At 47.8% G+C, this 14,016-nt stretch overlaps 1 protein-coding gene across 5 annotated transcripts in view; it reads right to left on the reverse strand.

Annotated features, from left to right (window-relative positions):
* Window positions 1–14,016, reverse strand: part of KMT2A (lysine methyltransferase 2A) — a 2,049,111-nt gene that overhangs the window by 612,998 nt on the left and 1,422,097 nt on the right. For all 5 annotated transcript variants that reach the window (XM_069614436.1, XM_069614434.1, XM_069614435.1 and 2 more), the window contains exons 23-24: window positions 8,714–8,831; window positions 8,524–8,602 (exon numbers count right to left, since the gene is read on the reverse strand). In XM_069614436.1, the coding sequence (XP_069470537.1) occupies window positions 8,524–8,602; window positions 8,714–8,831 (197 nt within the window). The remainder of the gene's footprint in view (window positions 1–8,523; window positions 8,603–8,713; window positions 8,832–14,016) is intronic.

The raw sequence follows: 14,016 nt of genomic DNA on the forward strand, positions 1-14,016 counted from the left end.
TAGTTTGGAAGCTCAGCGCACATAAAGGCCCGGATTTGAAAAAGGCAATGTCTAAAAGCCGAAACACGTGTCATCCAAGAAGAAAACCCATAAAAATAAAAATTCTATGAACATCCATTGATTCGGAACTTTATTGATCAGAAAAACGGATACATTATAACTAAGAAACAACCTATCTTGGTGCAACAAAGTGCAGGCACATCCCAGTTTGTTTTGTGTTTTACGTACGGAGTAGAGGGATTCGCTGTCTCCGTAGTGACCTACACTCATGTGACAAAAAGAAGATTAATCAACAAAACATTCAATTTCAAGGATTCCAAGTAGCTACCAAATCAGGTCGCGTAGGTACAAGTACTAGATATCATCAAAAAGTTCCTCAAAGTTACAACACTATTCTTCTTCTTGTCCAGCTCTTCGTCTGTGCTGGAGTGAAAGAGGTCACTGCCCTCGAAGGGCAGGTCTAGAATACATTCCTGGACATCCGGGTTGAACTTAGTTGCCCGGAGCCAGGCCATCTTTCTCATGTCTGTGGCAATACAGATGGCACGTCCAGAGGTATCAATGTGTGCCAGAGTGGAATCCATGATATCCTGAGCCACGAGATTGGCGTCGGGTAGCCCCACCTTGAAACGTGATTGGCTGTGGGTGATCAGTTCCGGGAGGAAGTCGGCAATTTCCCGCCATAATCTCTGGTTAGCGGCTGCCAGCATGTGTCTGCGTTGGCCGGTCGCAGGTGCAAAGAAGCGTTGGAAAAGTTTCTTACCGTATGCCTCCAAGGTTTTCTCCTCCTTGCCTAACAGCGCCGTCGATGACGAAGACGAGGATGACTGAGGCTTGGAGTACAGTGATGCCGCAGCGATCACCGAGGAGTGTGGCTGAGGATGGGAGGAGAGCAAGAGTGTATCCCCCTCCATCTGCCTGTACTTGGCGTCAAGGTGGTGGATGACTGGCTGGACAGAGCAGGGTTTGAGCCAACCCTTCTTGGCGAGGAACACCATGTCGGTCTGTAGTGGAATTCCTGTTCTGGCAGACGGGTGCCTCGTGAGGACTTCGGCGAGGACGCCCTCTGCCGACTGTTCTACCTGGGGCTGGGGGAGGCCCAGGTATTCCGCCAGGCCCGAGATACGTTTGTGGAAGCCCCTGGCTGATGATGGTGTGTCAGGATTCTCCTCCTCATTAGTAACCTGAGGGTCTGGGGGATCCTGAGGAGGAGTCGTCTCCGGAGGCTGGGGCACAGGGACCGCTGCCAGAGGCTGAGGAAGAGACTGGTATGGAACAGCCTGCGGAGTAGGCTGAGGAGCCAGAGAAGGCGGCTGCGCCGGGGCCAGAGGCGTCGGCGGAGGCGTCTGTGGTGCCGCTAGCATATCGGGAAAGACTTCCCTGACTGTGTCCTTGATGATAGCCCCCATATCTTTAGACTTCATGAGGCAGAGGAACCTCTCAAAGATCCGGTCCTTGCTGGCCGAAGAGGAGGAGGGCACTGACGGGGTAGCTAGAGGCAGCTGAGGCCGCTTTCGACCCTGTACATACAGACGCAAGGGAAAACAGCCTCGCGCATAAGAAGGGTAGGCCGCAGGCCACGTACCTGGTTGATGCCAGTCCCACCTCGATACTCGTTCTTCGCCGAAGTCCTGCAGAGGCGTCGAACGGGTGTCCTTTTCTGGCATGTCGGCCATTTTGTTGAGCAGCCTACCACATGGCTGCGACGTGTTACTCGGCTCGTTGCAGCAAGCCTCTGCCAAGTCTCTTGTATGAGCGGCGTACGACTTGCCCCGCTCCTCAGGCCCGGTAGGTTTATCCACCTCGACCCGGGGGTCGTTGGAGCTGCGTTCAGGCGCCCCCTCGGACGAACTGTCGGTAACAGGGCGTAGCCCCTCGGCCATGATGCCGGTACAAGGGCAGAGCACCTCGGGCGCAAACCCGGTAATAGAGCCTAGCAGCCCCTCAACCTTGGCACCGGGAGGATTCGAGGACCCCTCAGCCCGAACAGCTGGCTAGTCTGTACTTTAGCGCTTTCTAGGACAGCGAGCCGCATGCCGAACAGGCTTGCCAACTGTGGTCTGGGCCCAGGCAACATAGGCAGAGGGCGTGGGGGTCTGAAGTTGGGAAGGGCCCGTTGCAGGATGGGCACCTGCTGAACCCTGTCGAAGTCGACATGTGCCGGAAGGAGCTGTTGCGTCTGAGGACCGAGTACCTGTTGAAAAAAGACAAAAGAAGAAATAGAGGAAGAATGTGCGCATGGAATTACATGGCCGAAGCCAAACCCAGGCGCGCTGGTGAATTTGGCCCGTTCCCGTCTAAGCGGAAAAGGGGACTGAGGTGTGGCGCCGGAGGGCGGAGTCAGGGCAGCGCATGCTCCCAGGTCCGCGCCTCCAAATTTAGAGGGGAAGAAGATTTTTCTGGTGAAAAAGGTTCCGTCACCCGTCCTTCACGAGGGACGCCCATGCAGTATGGAGGAAAGGGGACGGGACGTAAGAGTATGCACGGTTTTCCCAGTAATTGCACCCAACAGCCATTTCTGATAGTGCCCAAAACCCATTTGTCAGTAGTAATCCCCTCCAATATTTGAGTTAATCTCACCCCTACAGGGGACACATGGGAGGGGACCTGAATCTTGGATTCACTGTTTGGAGGCGGTGGCTGCCCCTCTTGGGGGTTGGTCTCTACTTTGTGCACAGCCACAGCGATGTTGGCGCTGTACTGTTGCATATTAATAGGGCTGCATGCCCGTGCTGGAGAACTGCCCGGTGCTTGATAGTTGACTAAACTGGCCAGAAGATTGACCATAGGTGTGGGGATGAATGGATTGACGATTGGAGGCTTCTCCACGTTGCTGCAAAGGCTTCCCAGTAATTTGGCCTAGCGGTTTTAGTGTGTTGTGTTATTTTTTAACTCTTTCTAGAGCTTCATATAAAGCTTTGCCAAAGAAAAGAGAACTCACAGGTGTGTCTAACAAATTTGCCTGCGTTTCAGGCTTGAAACCTGTGCCACAAATCAAAGCATGCCTTTTGATCACAAGAGACACTGCAACCTGACAGCCTACAGTTTCTGCTGTGTGAAAGGCATTCTTGATGGCTGTGCTCACTGTTTTCCTGGATTATTTTTTGGAAGGCTTACTGAAGTGTGTTTGTTATCGTTTTTGGCAAAGTCCTCCATCTGGTCCCGCTGGGCTTGATTGTACAGCACCATTAATGCTGCAGTGTTGGTAATCCGAACACCACAGGCCACTGAGGTGACCATCTTCATTCTGAAAGGACATATTCTCTTACTCTCCCTATCTGGAAGGTATTGAGTTGTTGAGAATGGGGCATTATTTTGCCTGCGTGCAGAAGTGACGGGCAAAAGAATCAGGTGTTAGCTGAACCCTTGCGTACATAGAGTCTGCAAGAGGAGGCTTATATTTTTTCTCGATGCTTTGATTTACAGCCTATGTGACTACTGCTTTATGGAGCCTGGGCACATTTATTTTGTGACACAGCTTAACAAGAGGATGCAATGGTAGATTTCTTTCTTCTCTAATACATCCTCAATAAAATCAACATCCTCATTGGATTCCTGTGGACTGATACTGAAGTGACCCTCTGCTCTCTATAGCATCTGCTCTCTATAGCAGGGTAGTAAGCTGATCCCATGAAGGAGAGGTTGTAACCAGGGATCTTCTTCACCGGTAGAAACCATAGGGTACTCAGTGCTAATAATTTCTTCCTCAGGTGGATATTTCCCTTTTCATATTCCAATGACCAGTGATTACATTGCTGGAAAAAATAAAGAGTCATTAATAGAAGGTATAATAATAACACATTTCTAAAATAACAAGGGTAAAAAACATTAAATCGAGGTTTGAATATCTAAGTGCACGTAAAGAAGATTTGCAAGCTGGAATTTTATTTTAAAAATATGTCTAGTTAGAGTTCAGCCAAAAAAAGTATAATAGGGAAGGACTATGGGATGCTTCAGCGGTAGAAGAGGGAAAGTGGTTTCTCGGGGTATCCCCCCTGCAAAGAGGTATTTATAAGACTGGTGTTGGTAGTATGCATGTTGGGTGAGGGAAAGGACAGGAAACAACAGTACAAACATTTTACGAATGCAAACGCATTATTTTAAGAACCTATAGAGGGAACTCTGATACCATAGATCGTGAGTGCAGGCAGACAGGTGCAGTGAAAAGGGTAATATTTTTTCAACAGTTGTTTGCAGATTGTTAAATAATCATCTCAGGGTTTTAAAAACGAAAAGAATCACATATAACCCATATTCATCATCCGCATACAGTCATTCCCATGGGCCTCTGAAAGGGAGTCTGTCTGAGGATTAGCTTTCTTGTGCTGATGTATCTCAAGAGTGTTTGTGTCCTGCCCGCTTGTCTGTGCTCTACGTTTGTTGTCCTTTATCATAGTGTCATTAAAATGTTCCAAATTCCAAACTTGCTGGGATTGGTTAGTTGTTTTTGAAATAAAAGGGAAAAGGGGCATAGATTCTACATAAACTACTTCCTGCTACTACTGTCATTCCTCATCAGACTGAGAAAAGTCCAGGAGGCCCTTCTTTTCCACAAATGAAATACAGGATGTCCACCGTCCATACATGAGCTCCCCTCTGTGTGGGATGTGTGTGGCATAGAGGTTTGAGGTATGGGAGCCCTCCCTGCCTTCCCAGTGGTTTCCCTTATTGTGAACAGAATGGGAAATGGACTTGTGTTTATGCTGGTCTGCGCGCAATGCCTTGGGCTGCAGGAGTCTATCTCGGCTGAACTCTTTAAAATCTGAAAGGAACTGGCCAATCCTGCCGCAGTCTCGACCTCTCCTGTCCCTTCCCAGGCCCTCTGCACTGCACTGGCTTCTCACTTCATCTCTAAAACTCAGGACATTCTGTCCTCACTCTCCTCCAATCCCCTCCCTCCCTCTACTCCCTGCTCTTCCTCTGGCCCTTCTGCAGCCACTTCTCCTCACTCCTTCTCTGGCTTTCCCCTGTTCTCCGCAGACAAGGTTTCTAGACAAGTTCCGATCTATGAAAGTCTTGTCGAAACAGGTTCACCCCTGTTACTCCAAAACTATCAAGGACCACATCGACTCCCTGGCTCCTGCCCTGGCTGATTTCTGCAATCACTCCTTCGCCACCGGAGTCTTCCCATCCACCCTGAAGCACTCCCTTGTGCACCCTCTTCTTAAGAAACCCTCTGCCGGCCCCTCCTCCCCGGCTAACTATTGCCCAATCTCCATCACTCTCTTCCTCGGCAAGCTCCTGGAGAAACTGGCCATCTCACAGCTTAATCTCCACACTGAATCTGTTGGTTGTCTTCATGATCATCAGTCTGGCTTCAGAGCTGACAGAATCACGGAAACTGCTATCCTGAACATCTGTGAAGACCTGCTCTTCAACCTTGACGCCAACACCCCCTGCATCCTCATCCTGCTTGATGTCTCGTCTGCCTTTGACACCGTCAACCATGCCATCCTGCTCAACTGTCTCAGTGAGAACATGGGGATCACTGGTCAGGCTCTGGCATAGCGGACTTCTTTCCTTTCTGACCGACCCTCCCAGGTCCAACTTGGGTCCTTCCCCTCTGCTACCTTTTGCTCTACCTGTGGTGTCTCCGAGGGGTCTAACCTCTCTCCCTGGCTGTTCAACCAATACCTGGCACTCCTTGCCCACTGCATCGCCGCTCTCTACCCCAACTTTCTGTGCTATGCAGATGACAACCAGCTCATCTTCAGGCTACCCTCGGCCTCGTCCTCCCCTTCCCTCATCTCTGACTGTCTGTCTGCTATCCAGGGGTGATGTGCCGCCAATGACCTCTGCCTTAATGCCAGTAAGACTGAGATTCTCCTCATCGGCACACCCGCTCCCTCCTTTCCTGCAGCTCTCTGGCCGGCCTCTCTTGGCCCTCTTCCTGCTCCCATCTGCAAGGCAAAAAACCTTGGGGTCATCTTCGACTCCACACTCTCCTTCTCCCCTCAGATATCTGACGTCTCTAAGAAGTCACACTACCAGCTGCACCTCCTCAGAGGTATTCTTACTTTCCTCTCCTTCCCCCAGAAGCTTGCTGTCTGCAGAGCTCTGGTTCTCTCTAGGCTGGACTATTGCAACAGCCTCTTTCTAAATCTGCCTGCTTCTACTCTCCGCCCTCTGCAACTTATCCAGAACAGGAATGCGAAACTTGTCCTTGGCCTCAAGCCCAGGGATTGTATCTCTCCATGACTGAAATCTCTGCACTGGCTCCCAGTGGCTGCGAGGATTACGTTCAAAACCCTCTGCATCGTCCACAAGGCCTTCTGGGGCTTGGGGCCTCAATACCTTCAACTCTCTCTCCCTAAATATCTTCCATCTCAAGCTCTCTGCTCATCCGCCTCCAACTCCCTTAAGGTCAGTCGATTCCCCAAGCAGCGAGTTGGTAGTAGACATGGGCGTAATTTTAGGGGGGGACAGGGTGGTTTGTCCCCACCCAACTTTCATGGCACACCATTTTGTCCCCATTCATTTGGCTGGGGCAACTTTTCATCAGATGTCATGTCCTCCCCAACATTTTGAGCAAAGTTACTCCACTGGTGGTAGATCTCTTTCTTCGGCTGGTGCCTCCCTTAAACTTGAGGACCAGCACTTGACACCTGATGTCTGCACTTACCCATGCAATTGCCACATGCTGGCCGTTACTTCCTGTTTATCTATTCCCATGTACTCCACTGTCCCTGTCCCCTTCCCACGCACTTGCGCGATCTGAATGACACCAGGCCTAGTAGGATCCGTGTCTGTCCTCCCTCTGTTCCCCTCCCTTGCTGCGTCACGCCTTGAAACACTTGTGTATAGGTACGTTATAAATGCCATATATCTGAACCTTCAGCGTTCTTCTTGGAGCAGGACGTATCAGGGTTTGGCCTGGTTTCTGTCTTACAGTCTTTTAGACATCAGTGGGGTTCAACGAGGCACAACTTGACATTGACCTTATGGAGCTGGAGTCCAACTGTGGGGTTTTGCCTCCTGGCATTTTATGGTGTGTCTCTTTGCAGGACAGTGTCTATCCAATGCTCGGTTTTCCTCCGTCGAGAGCCTCCAGTGAGTCAGAGGTCTTGCTCTGCACCTTTTCGGCCTGCATGGCATATGAAGCACAGCGCTTGGCTTTAAAGGTATTGGAGTCGAAATGGCTACAAGCCCTGCACTGATCTTTAGTATATCCCTTGGTAGTCAGTTGTTACACACAATGTGTGTCTTGCCAAGGAAACTTGGAGTTACACTTCGGGCTGAATATTAGTGGGGTTATCTCCATGGTGGAACAATAACTAAGCAAGAGGCATTTAAGTAATCCTGAATCGAAAGAATAACACTCCCCTTTCCCTACTGTGTGCCTGGATGTCAAAAGTTGTCTATCAGCTTTTCAGCTTGGTTCTTTACTGTAACGTGTCCAACGTTAAGTACCTGTCTTGTCAGCTTCTAGCGATTTGGCATGGCTAGCAACCGTCAAACGACAAAACAAATCTTCACTCCACATTCATACGGCCAAACGTCAGCAAAAAAAATAATAATCTGAGGACACTGACACGTGGATCATAAGTCCCTGTATATTTCGAGCAGGAATAGTGTGACAGGAACAACCGTCAACCCCCCTTTTCAAATAAAAAAATATTTAATATTTTAAGGCAATCGCTAGATTGCAGGCTATGCAAAGCATGGGAATCTAAGCAGATTTCAAACCCTTGTTAATAAATATATATGCAGTATATATTTTGAAGGTTACACATGAAAATGAAAAAAATGCTTTCCCCTTTAAATTTGAACTGATAGCTGCCTCGCCACCTGGCATGCAATGCCAAATTTTATGTAAACCCATGCACAGGTTCACAAGTTATGAGAAGTTGGAAAAAGTGAAATTTCCTGTTGCTGAGAATCGGGATCTTGATAGGTAAAATAGATTTTCAGAACAATTTCTCAGAATGGTCTGCTTTACATTTTTCTCTTTTGTCACAAATGTGAAGCTTATCATTAAGTTGATTTTAGTGCAAACAATCTGAAAAACGCAGCAGCCAGACAGGCAATGTGAAATTAATCAACAGATGTTTCTATATTTCTGGCATGCAGAGCATACAGATGTAGGAAATAACGAGATCTATACAAGACACTATCAAATATATACAAAAGCAATGTACACGTCACAATGTATTCTTTGCTGTGAAGTACCATTCAAACTACAATTACTATGAAGAATCATTTATATAAATGTGCACAAATGTCTGATATATATGACAGCACTTTTACTTCACAATGTGTACCAAGTACAATTACAAATACATCAGGATCAATCATGTAAAAATGTATGAATTAACAAGCTGTTGTAAAGTCGATAGTTTTGTGCTTTGCTTTAGTCATTCACAGCTATAACGCATGTGAAATATGACTGGGGCAAAGTGTTGTCAAGACACAAGATAAACTATTTTTGGGTTAACACTGGATTCTAGTTCGAGGCGTAACAGTACTTTCATTATTGCAATAGACCTGCTTCAGACATGAACTTGAAATAAACAGCAGACTTACTGGTAACCAATGGGAAATAGTTTGTCCTCGCAGTCCGAGAGATCAGTCAGGATACCCAAGCAATCTATGGTCATGGACCCTAGTATGAATAGAAAAGCAGATAAGGGAAAGATTAGAACTCACAGGCAACCATCTTAATCTGTACACAAGCCCCATTCCTGTCCATCCCACTATGGGATCTGCCACTTACCAATCATCATGTGAACATTCTCCGGCTCCAGTCCATTGAGGAACTTCCTTCGCAAGCTGATGCCTTCAAAGTCTACAAACACTCTGCGTTGCACCTCAAACCCATCACCTGTCACCATCTGAAAAAGGGACCACAAAAAGGAGAGAAGTGATATGATATCTGCGTGTAATTACCATACAGAAGTGCATTTGCCCTCAAGTGATGGTTTATGCAAAAACAGTCTTCATCTTTAATCAAAGCTTTGCCATCGCAATCAAGTCTTTGTACCACATGGCACCCAAAAACAAAAGGATATACTTCCCGTGGAACCACCCCCCCCCTCACCCCCTGATGTCTTCCTGGGCTGTTAGCCATTTTGTATTTTGAAAAAGAAAAACGATTTCCGTTCTGGCTGTACCTCTTCCAGTTCTACATTGAACACTTGTGTGGTACACCCTACATTTCTACCAACAAGACGCTCTTGTTTTCAACCTTCTGTCTACTATTGCTGACAAATATAGGTTGTTAGAAGCCCCCTATCCAAGATCCCCTCACCCGGTTGCCTCTGGTCCAGGTATTGCCATCTCTCATTTATCATGTTCTCTAAAACATCCCTACATTGCTTTTATTAGTGCAACAACCTGTACAAACTATGTTTTCTCAGTAAAACCATCCATGACCCTTGCACCACTGCAAACACTAAATTTCACTCCTCGTATCACCATTACTTTTTCACCAACTATCACTTACGCAAAATGCACTAATTTCATACTACAGTGATATCCATTATTCCGCCATCTGCCCTGTCGCTCCAATACTTTACGCAAGCTTACAATCTGCTAAGGCATATAGAGTCAAGTAAAATGTACAAGCGGGACAATTACATCATCATCCTGGACATCGCCAGAACCAAAATCATTCAGGACCTCGATCACAGTGTATAATTCAACCTTATCATGAAGAGACCTAGATAATCACTAAAGAAGTATGCAGGGAACTCCAATCCGTGAGTTTGGCTGAACATTGTCCCGAGTGGATGCTAGGAAACATTGCTATGTTTAAAGCTCAGGGATTTACTTTGGATCCCCAATCCACAAGAGTACAGCTAAGACTATTAAAGGGCTTTGGACCTCTAGTCCTTTAGACCAGGAACTGCAGCACAGACCGTTACTCTAGACTCTTTGTACTATGGTAACCATGATCCAAGGAGGAACCTATGCCCTGGGAGAAAATCTACTACTAAAAAGGCCATTATTAGGTAGGACTCTGGTGAGCGGTTCAGGAAGACCAACTTGGTCACGTGTATAGGTTTTCAACCAAGTTAAACAAATCTTCACAATTGTAACGCTACAAAGCAGCCTGGCTTTATTCATAGAAAGGGAGTAGACCGTTGTTAAGATGGATTTCTAAAATCAGGACTTGTGGACAGATTTAAGGAGGCCACCCTAGTTATGGTGAACAGGGAGCTCTGCGAGCTTAGCCAAAACCCAATCAAGGTACAAAGAAGAGCGGTCAAGGCTTAGTTTTAGCAGTGTGAGATCGCGGTCAAGGGCCCTCAATGAGTCCACACAGAATAACACCCAATAATTCAGCAGACAGTTATACAAAGTTATTTTTTTAGGCTTTTAGAACATACAGATAAATTAACTAGCAGGTAGTATTACCACACAATACTCTATTATACAAATAAATACAATAACCAGTATGTTCATTCACAATACCTCATCAAATAAGTAACCATGTAGAACAGGTAAGTAATCCAGATGTAGTTCAAATGATGAGAATAAGTGACAAGTTCTATGACCTACGCTTTAGAAGGTCATACCCTAAGATGTATGGGGCCTATTGCCCAAATGTCACAGGTTCCAACACAAGGTTTCTCACAGATATGTATTCTCTAAAGGGATGCAATGGACTTGTGGTGGTGATTCAGAAAAGTTTCAAACTATTTAAAAGTTCAACAACTATTTACCAGAAGACAGGTAAGGAACAGGTTACTTACCTGTAACTATTGTTCTCCAGCATGGGTCTGGCATGGATTCACACGCTCATGAATATTCCCTGTCGTCAGGCTGGGAATCCTCGGTAAAAGAAAACTTTCACTTTCACGTACTAACTGCATTTCTCCTCTAAACCAATCACTGCACTCAGGGTCCTACTACCCCCAGCCAATGACTGTCCTCTCCCTAAGCCCCTTTCTCTTGCAGCCATCTTCAGATTTGGTAAGCACGTCCAGTGGCAGTATGACCAAGAAGAGCCGCAGAGGGGTAGGAGGTAGGGTTTGCATGTTAATCCATGCCAGACCCATGCTGGTGAACAATAGTTACAGGCCTCTGGCATGCAGACGTCCAATATGGGTTCCCCAGCCCTCCAGGGAACCGTCTGTGAAACCCTGTGCCCCGGGCGATGTTGGAAGTGTATCCCCCACCAACTCACTGCCCGACGGAACTCCTCGTCGAGTGGGATCTTGTCCGTGAAGCTTCAGGACACTTGTATCCAGCGAGCGTCCAGGAACTCCTAAAGAGGCGCACCCGCAACCTGCATAGTCAGATAAGGTAGATGCACGACGACATGATGCCGAGCAGTGACTTGATGGTCCGCACTGTGGCGGTCTTCAGTGACAACAGCCGTTGCACCTTTCTCAGCACGGCCGCTAACCTCTTTTCCGAGGGCGATGCTAGGCAGGAGACTGTGTTGAGCATGGTTCCTAGGAACAGTGCGTTCTGCAATGGTGTCAAGCCGGAATTTGGATAATTGACAGAGAATCCCAGATTCGTCAGTAGCTGGACGGTCATCTGTTTGTTCGACGGCTACCTCTCTCGAATTGGCCCGGATGAGACAGTCGTCGAGGTATGGGTATACGTGTATCCCACGTAGATGGGCCGCCACTGCTGCCAGGCACTTTGTCAACACCCTGGGAGCTGACTTTAGGCCAAAAGGGAGGGCCGTGAACTAGTAGTGCCTTCCTTGCACCACAAAGCGTAGAAACGTTTGTTGCTTCCTGTGAATGGGGACAGGGAAGTTGGAGTCCTCCAGATCCAGCGACGTCAAGAAGTCTACTTCCTCCAGTTGGCCGAGCACATGCTGCAACGTGACCATCCTGAATTTTTGGGACTCGAGGTACTTGTTGAGACGCTGCAGGTCTAGAATGGGCCTCGAGCCCCATGTCTTCTTTTTGACTAAGAAGTATCTGGAGTAGACTCCGGAGCCCCGGAGTCGTCTTGGAACTAGCTCTACCGCCCCCCCACACCCCTTTTTTTTGCAGGCCCGTACCTCCAGCAGGAGCTGAGGGATGTGCTGCTCCTGTCGGATCACCGGAGCGATCCGCTGACACATTTGCTGGAATTCTAGTGTGTGTCCGTGGCCGAGAGCACCCATTTGTCTGTGGAGATCTTTTCCCACTCGCTGAGAATCCCACCAGCCTCCCACCGGGGTGCATGGGTGGGGGCCCGACGTCCTGGCCAGTTCAGTCCTGCATCAGCACCTGCATTCCACCTTGGGGGTGACAACGACGCTGACCACCTCCACCGAAAGCCTGGGGACAGCCTCGGTAGGCCTCCTTGGTCAAGGACCCAGGCTGCTGATGGTACGGCGAGGAGCCTCCACCAACACCTTTAGAAGATCTGCCCGACTTTCCGCTGGAGGCGTGAAAGGAAGAGCAGTGCTGTTGGAGAGTACCCAGGGCATGAGCCGTTGTCATGCAAAGCATTCCTACCTGGCGTCTGTGGCCCTGATTCCGATTACGCACTTCCTAATTCCTGTCACGTCTTTCACGTCACGTCCACTTAGCGGTCTAGTCTTTTCCGTTTAAGCAAACGTGGCATTATGTAAGCCACACCCTATCTTCCTTCTGTGCGTTGCAACCCTTTCTGGTCAGCTGTGCTTTCTTTTGCTGCTGCGGTTTGCTATACGCTGTATTCTGGCTCCACTGAGCTTTCATCTCTCTACACCTCCTCGTCCTTTCGGGTTGCATTTCCCGGGACCATTCTCTCTCTATTTTCTTCTTATTCTTTGGTTTATTAACCATCTTGTTTGCTTGCAGTTTTTCCGTTTTTTCTGTAGTAGGAGCAATTGCATTTCCTACACTTCCTGTTTCCTGTTTATTCCTTCCCTACTTTCTATTTCTGAGATTTACTGATTTCCGCTGAGTTCAACTACTACAACCTCCATCAGGATTCCCACCTGCCGTTGTGAATTCCTGGGGTTTTTGCCACACTTGGCTTTTTTCCCCCTTTCTGGTCTCTCCCGGGAGGGGGTCACGGTCAGGGTGTTTCTATCGTTCTCACTGTGGCTTCTTCTAGTGGGAGATATCCGCAACAAAGAAAAAAAGAAAATGACTACAGAGCGCATCGAACTCTCAGATCTATTGAAGAAGACTTCAAATCAACAGGTGAGGAGGTGGAAGAGGGAAGCAGGGATACTGACATCGAGATTGCTGACAGTTTGCAACGCCACCAAACATCAAGAATGGCTACTCCTGAGCAAGTGCAAGAGTTAATAGCTGCGGTTCAAAATATTTCTCTCGAAATGCAAAACATGAAAGCTGAAAATAACCTTTCTAAACAAATGGTGACGGCACGCGAACTACCCACAACAGATCTACCTCCTATGTCTTTGTCCTCTGGGAAGTACGATGGGTCTCCTAAGACCCTAAAAGAATTCCTTGATGCTTGCAGGGTGTATTTTTCATTTAGAACTTGCCCCTATGCTTCAGATCATGCCAAAGTCAGGTTTCTAATATCAAACATGACAGGGAATGCTCTTGCTTGGGCTACCCCTCTAGTTACAGGAACCGACCCAGTTCTCCAAAATTTCGATACCTTTATGGATCTAGTAGAACGCACATTCGAGAGACCAGAAGTATCTATGGCAGCAGGGGAAGACCTGCTAGACATTCGCCAGGGCCAAGCCGATGTGTTGTCCTATATTTCCTCTTTCAAAAGACTGGCATTGGAGACTGGTTGGTCGGAACAATCTCAATTTATATTATTTCGCCGAGGTCTCAGAGAGGAACTTAAAGATGAATTGGCTCATTTTCCTCGTCCTGCCTCATTACCGGATCTGATGACTGCTGCGCTTCAGATGGAATTCAGGATGCAAGAAAGGCGCCAGGAGAGTTGCAAGACACGCCCCTCTTTTACAAGAACCTCCTCACCTCCTTCAGCTTCACTCAAACTTAGTGACGAACTCATGCAAATCGGAGCTACTCGTCGGTCCCTGACCTCTGAAGAAAGGAAAAGGAGAAGGGAACTTGGCCTATGTGCTTATTGTGCTTCGGATCGTCATTCAGTACAGAATTGTACAGAATTGCCTCATAAACCGGC

This window comes from Ambystoma mexicanum, chromosome 9 (assembly GCF_040938575.1).
Source record: "Ambystoma mexicanum isolate Mex_15411 chromosome 9, UKY_AmexF1_1, whole genome shotgun sequence".
NCBI lineage: Eukaryota > Metazoa > Chordata > Amphibia > Caudata > Ambystomatidae > Ambystoma > Ambystoma mexicanum.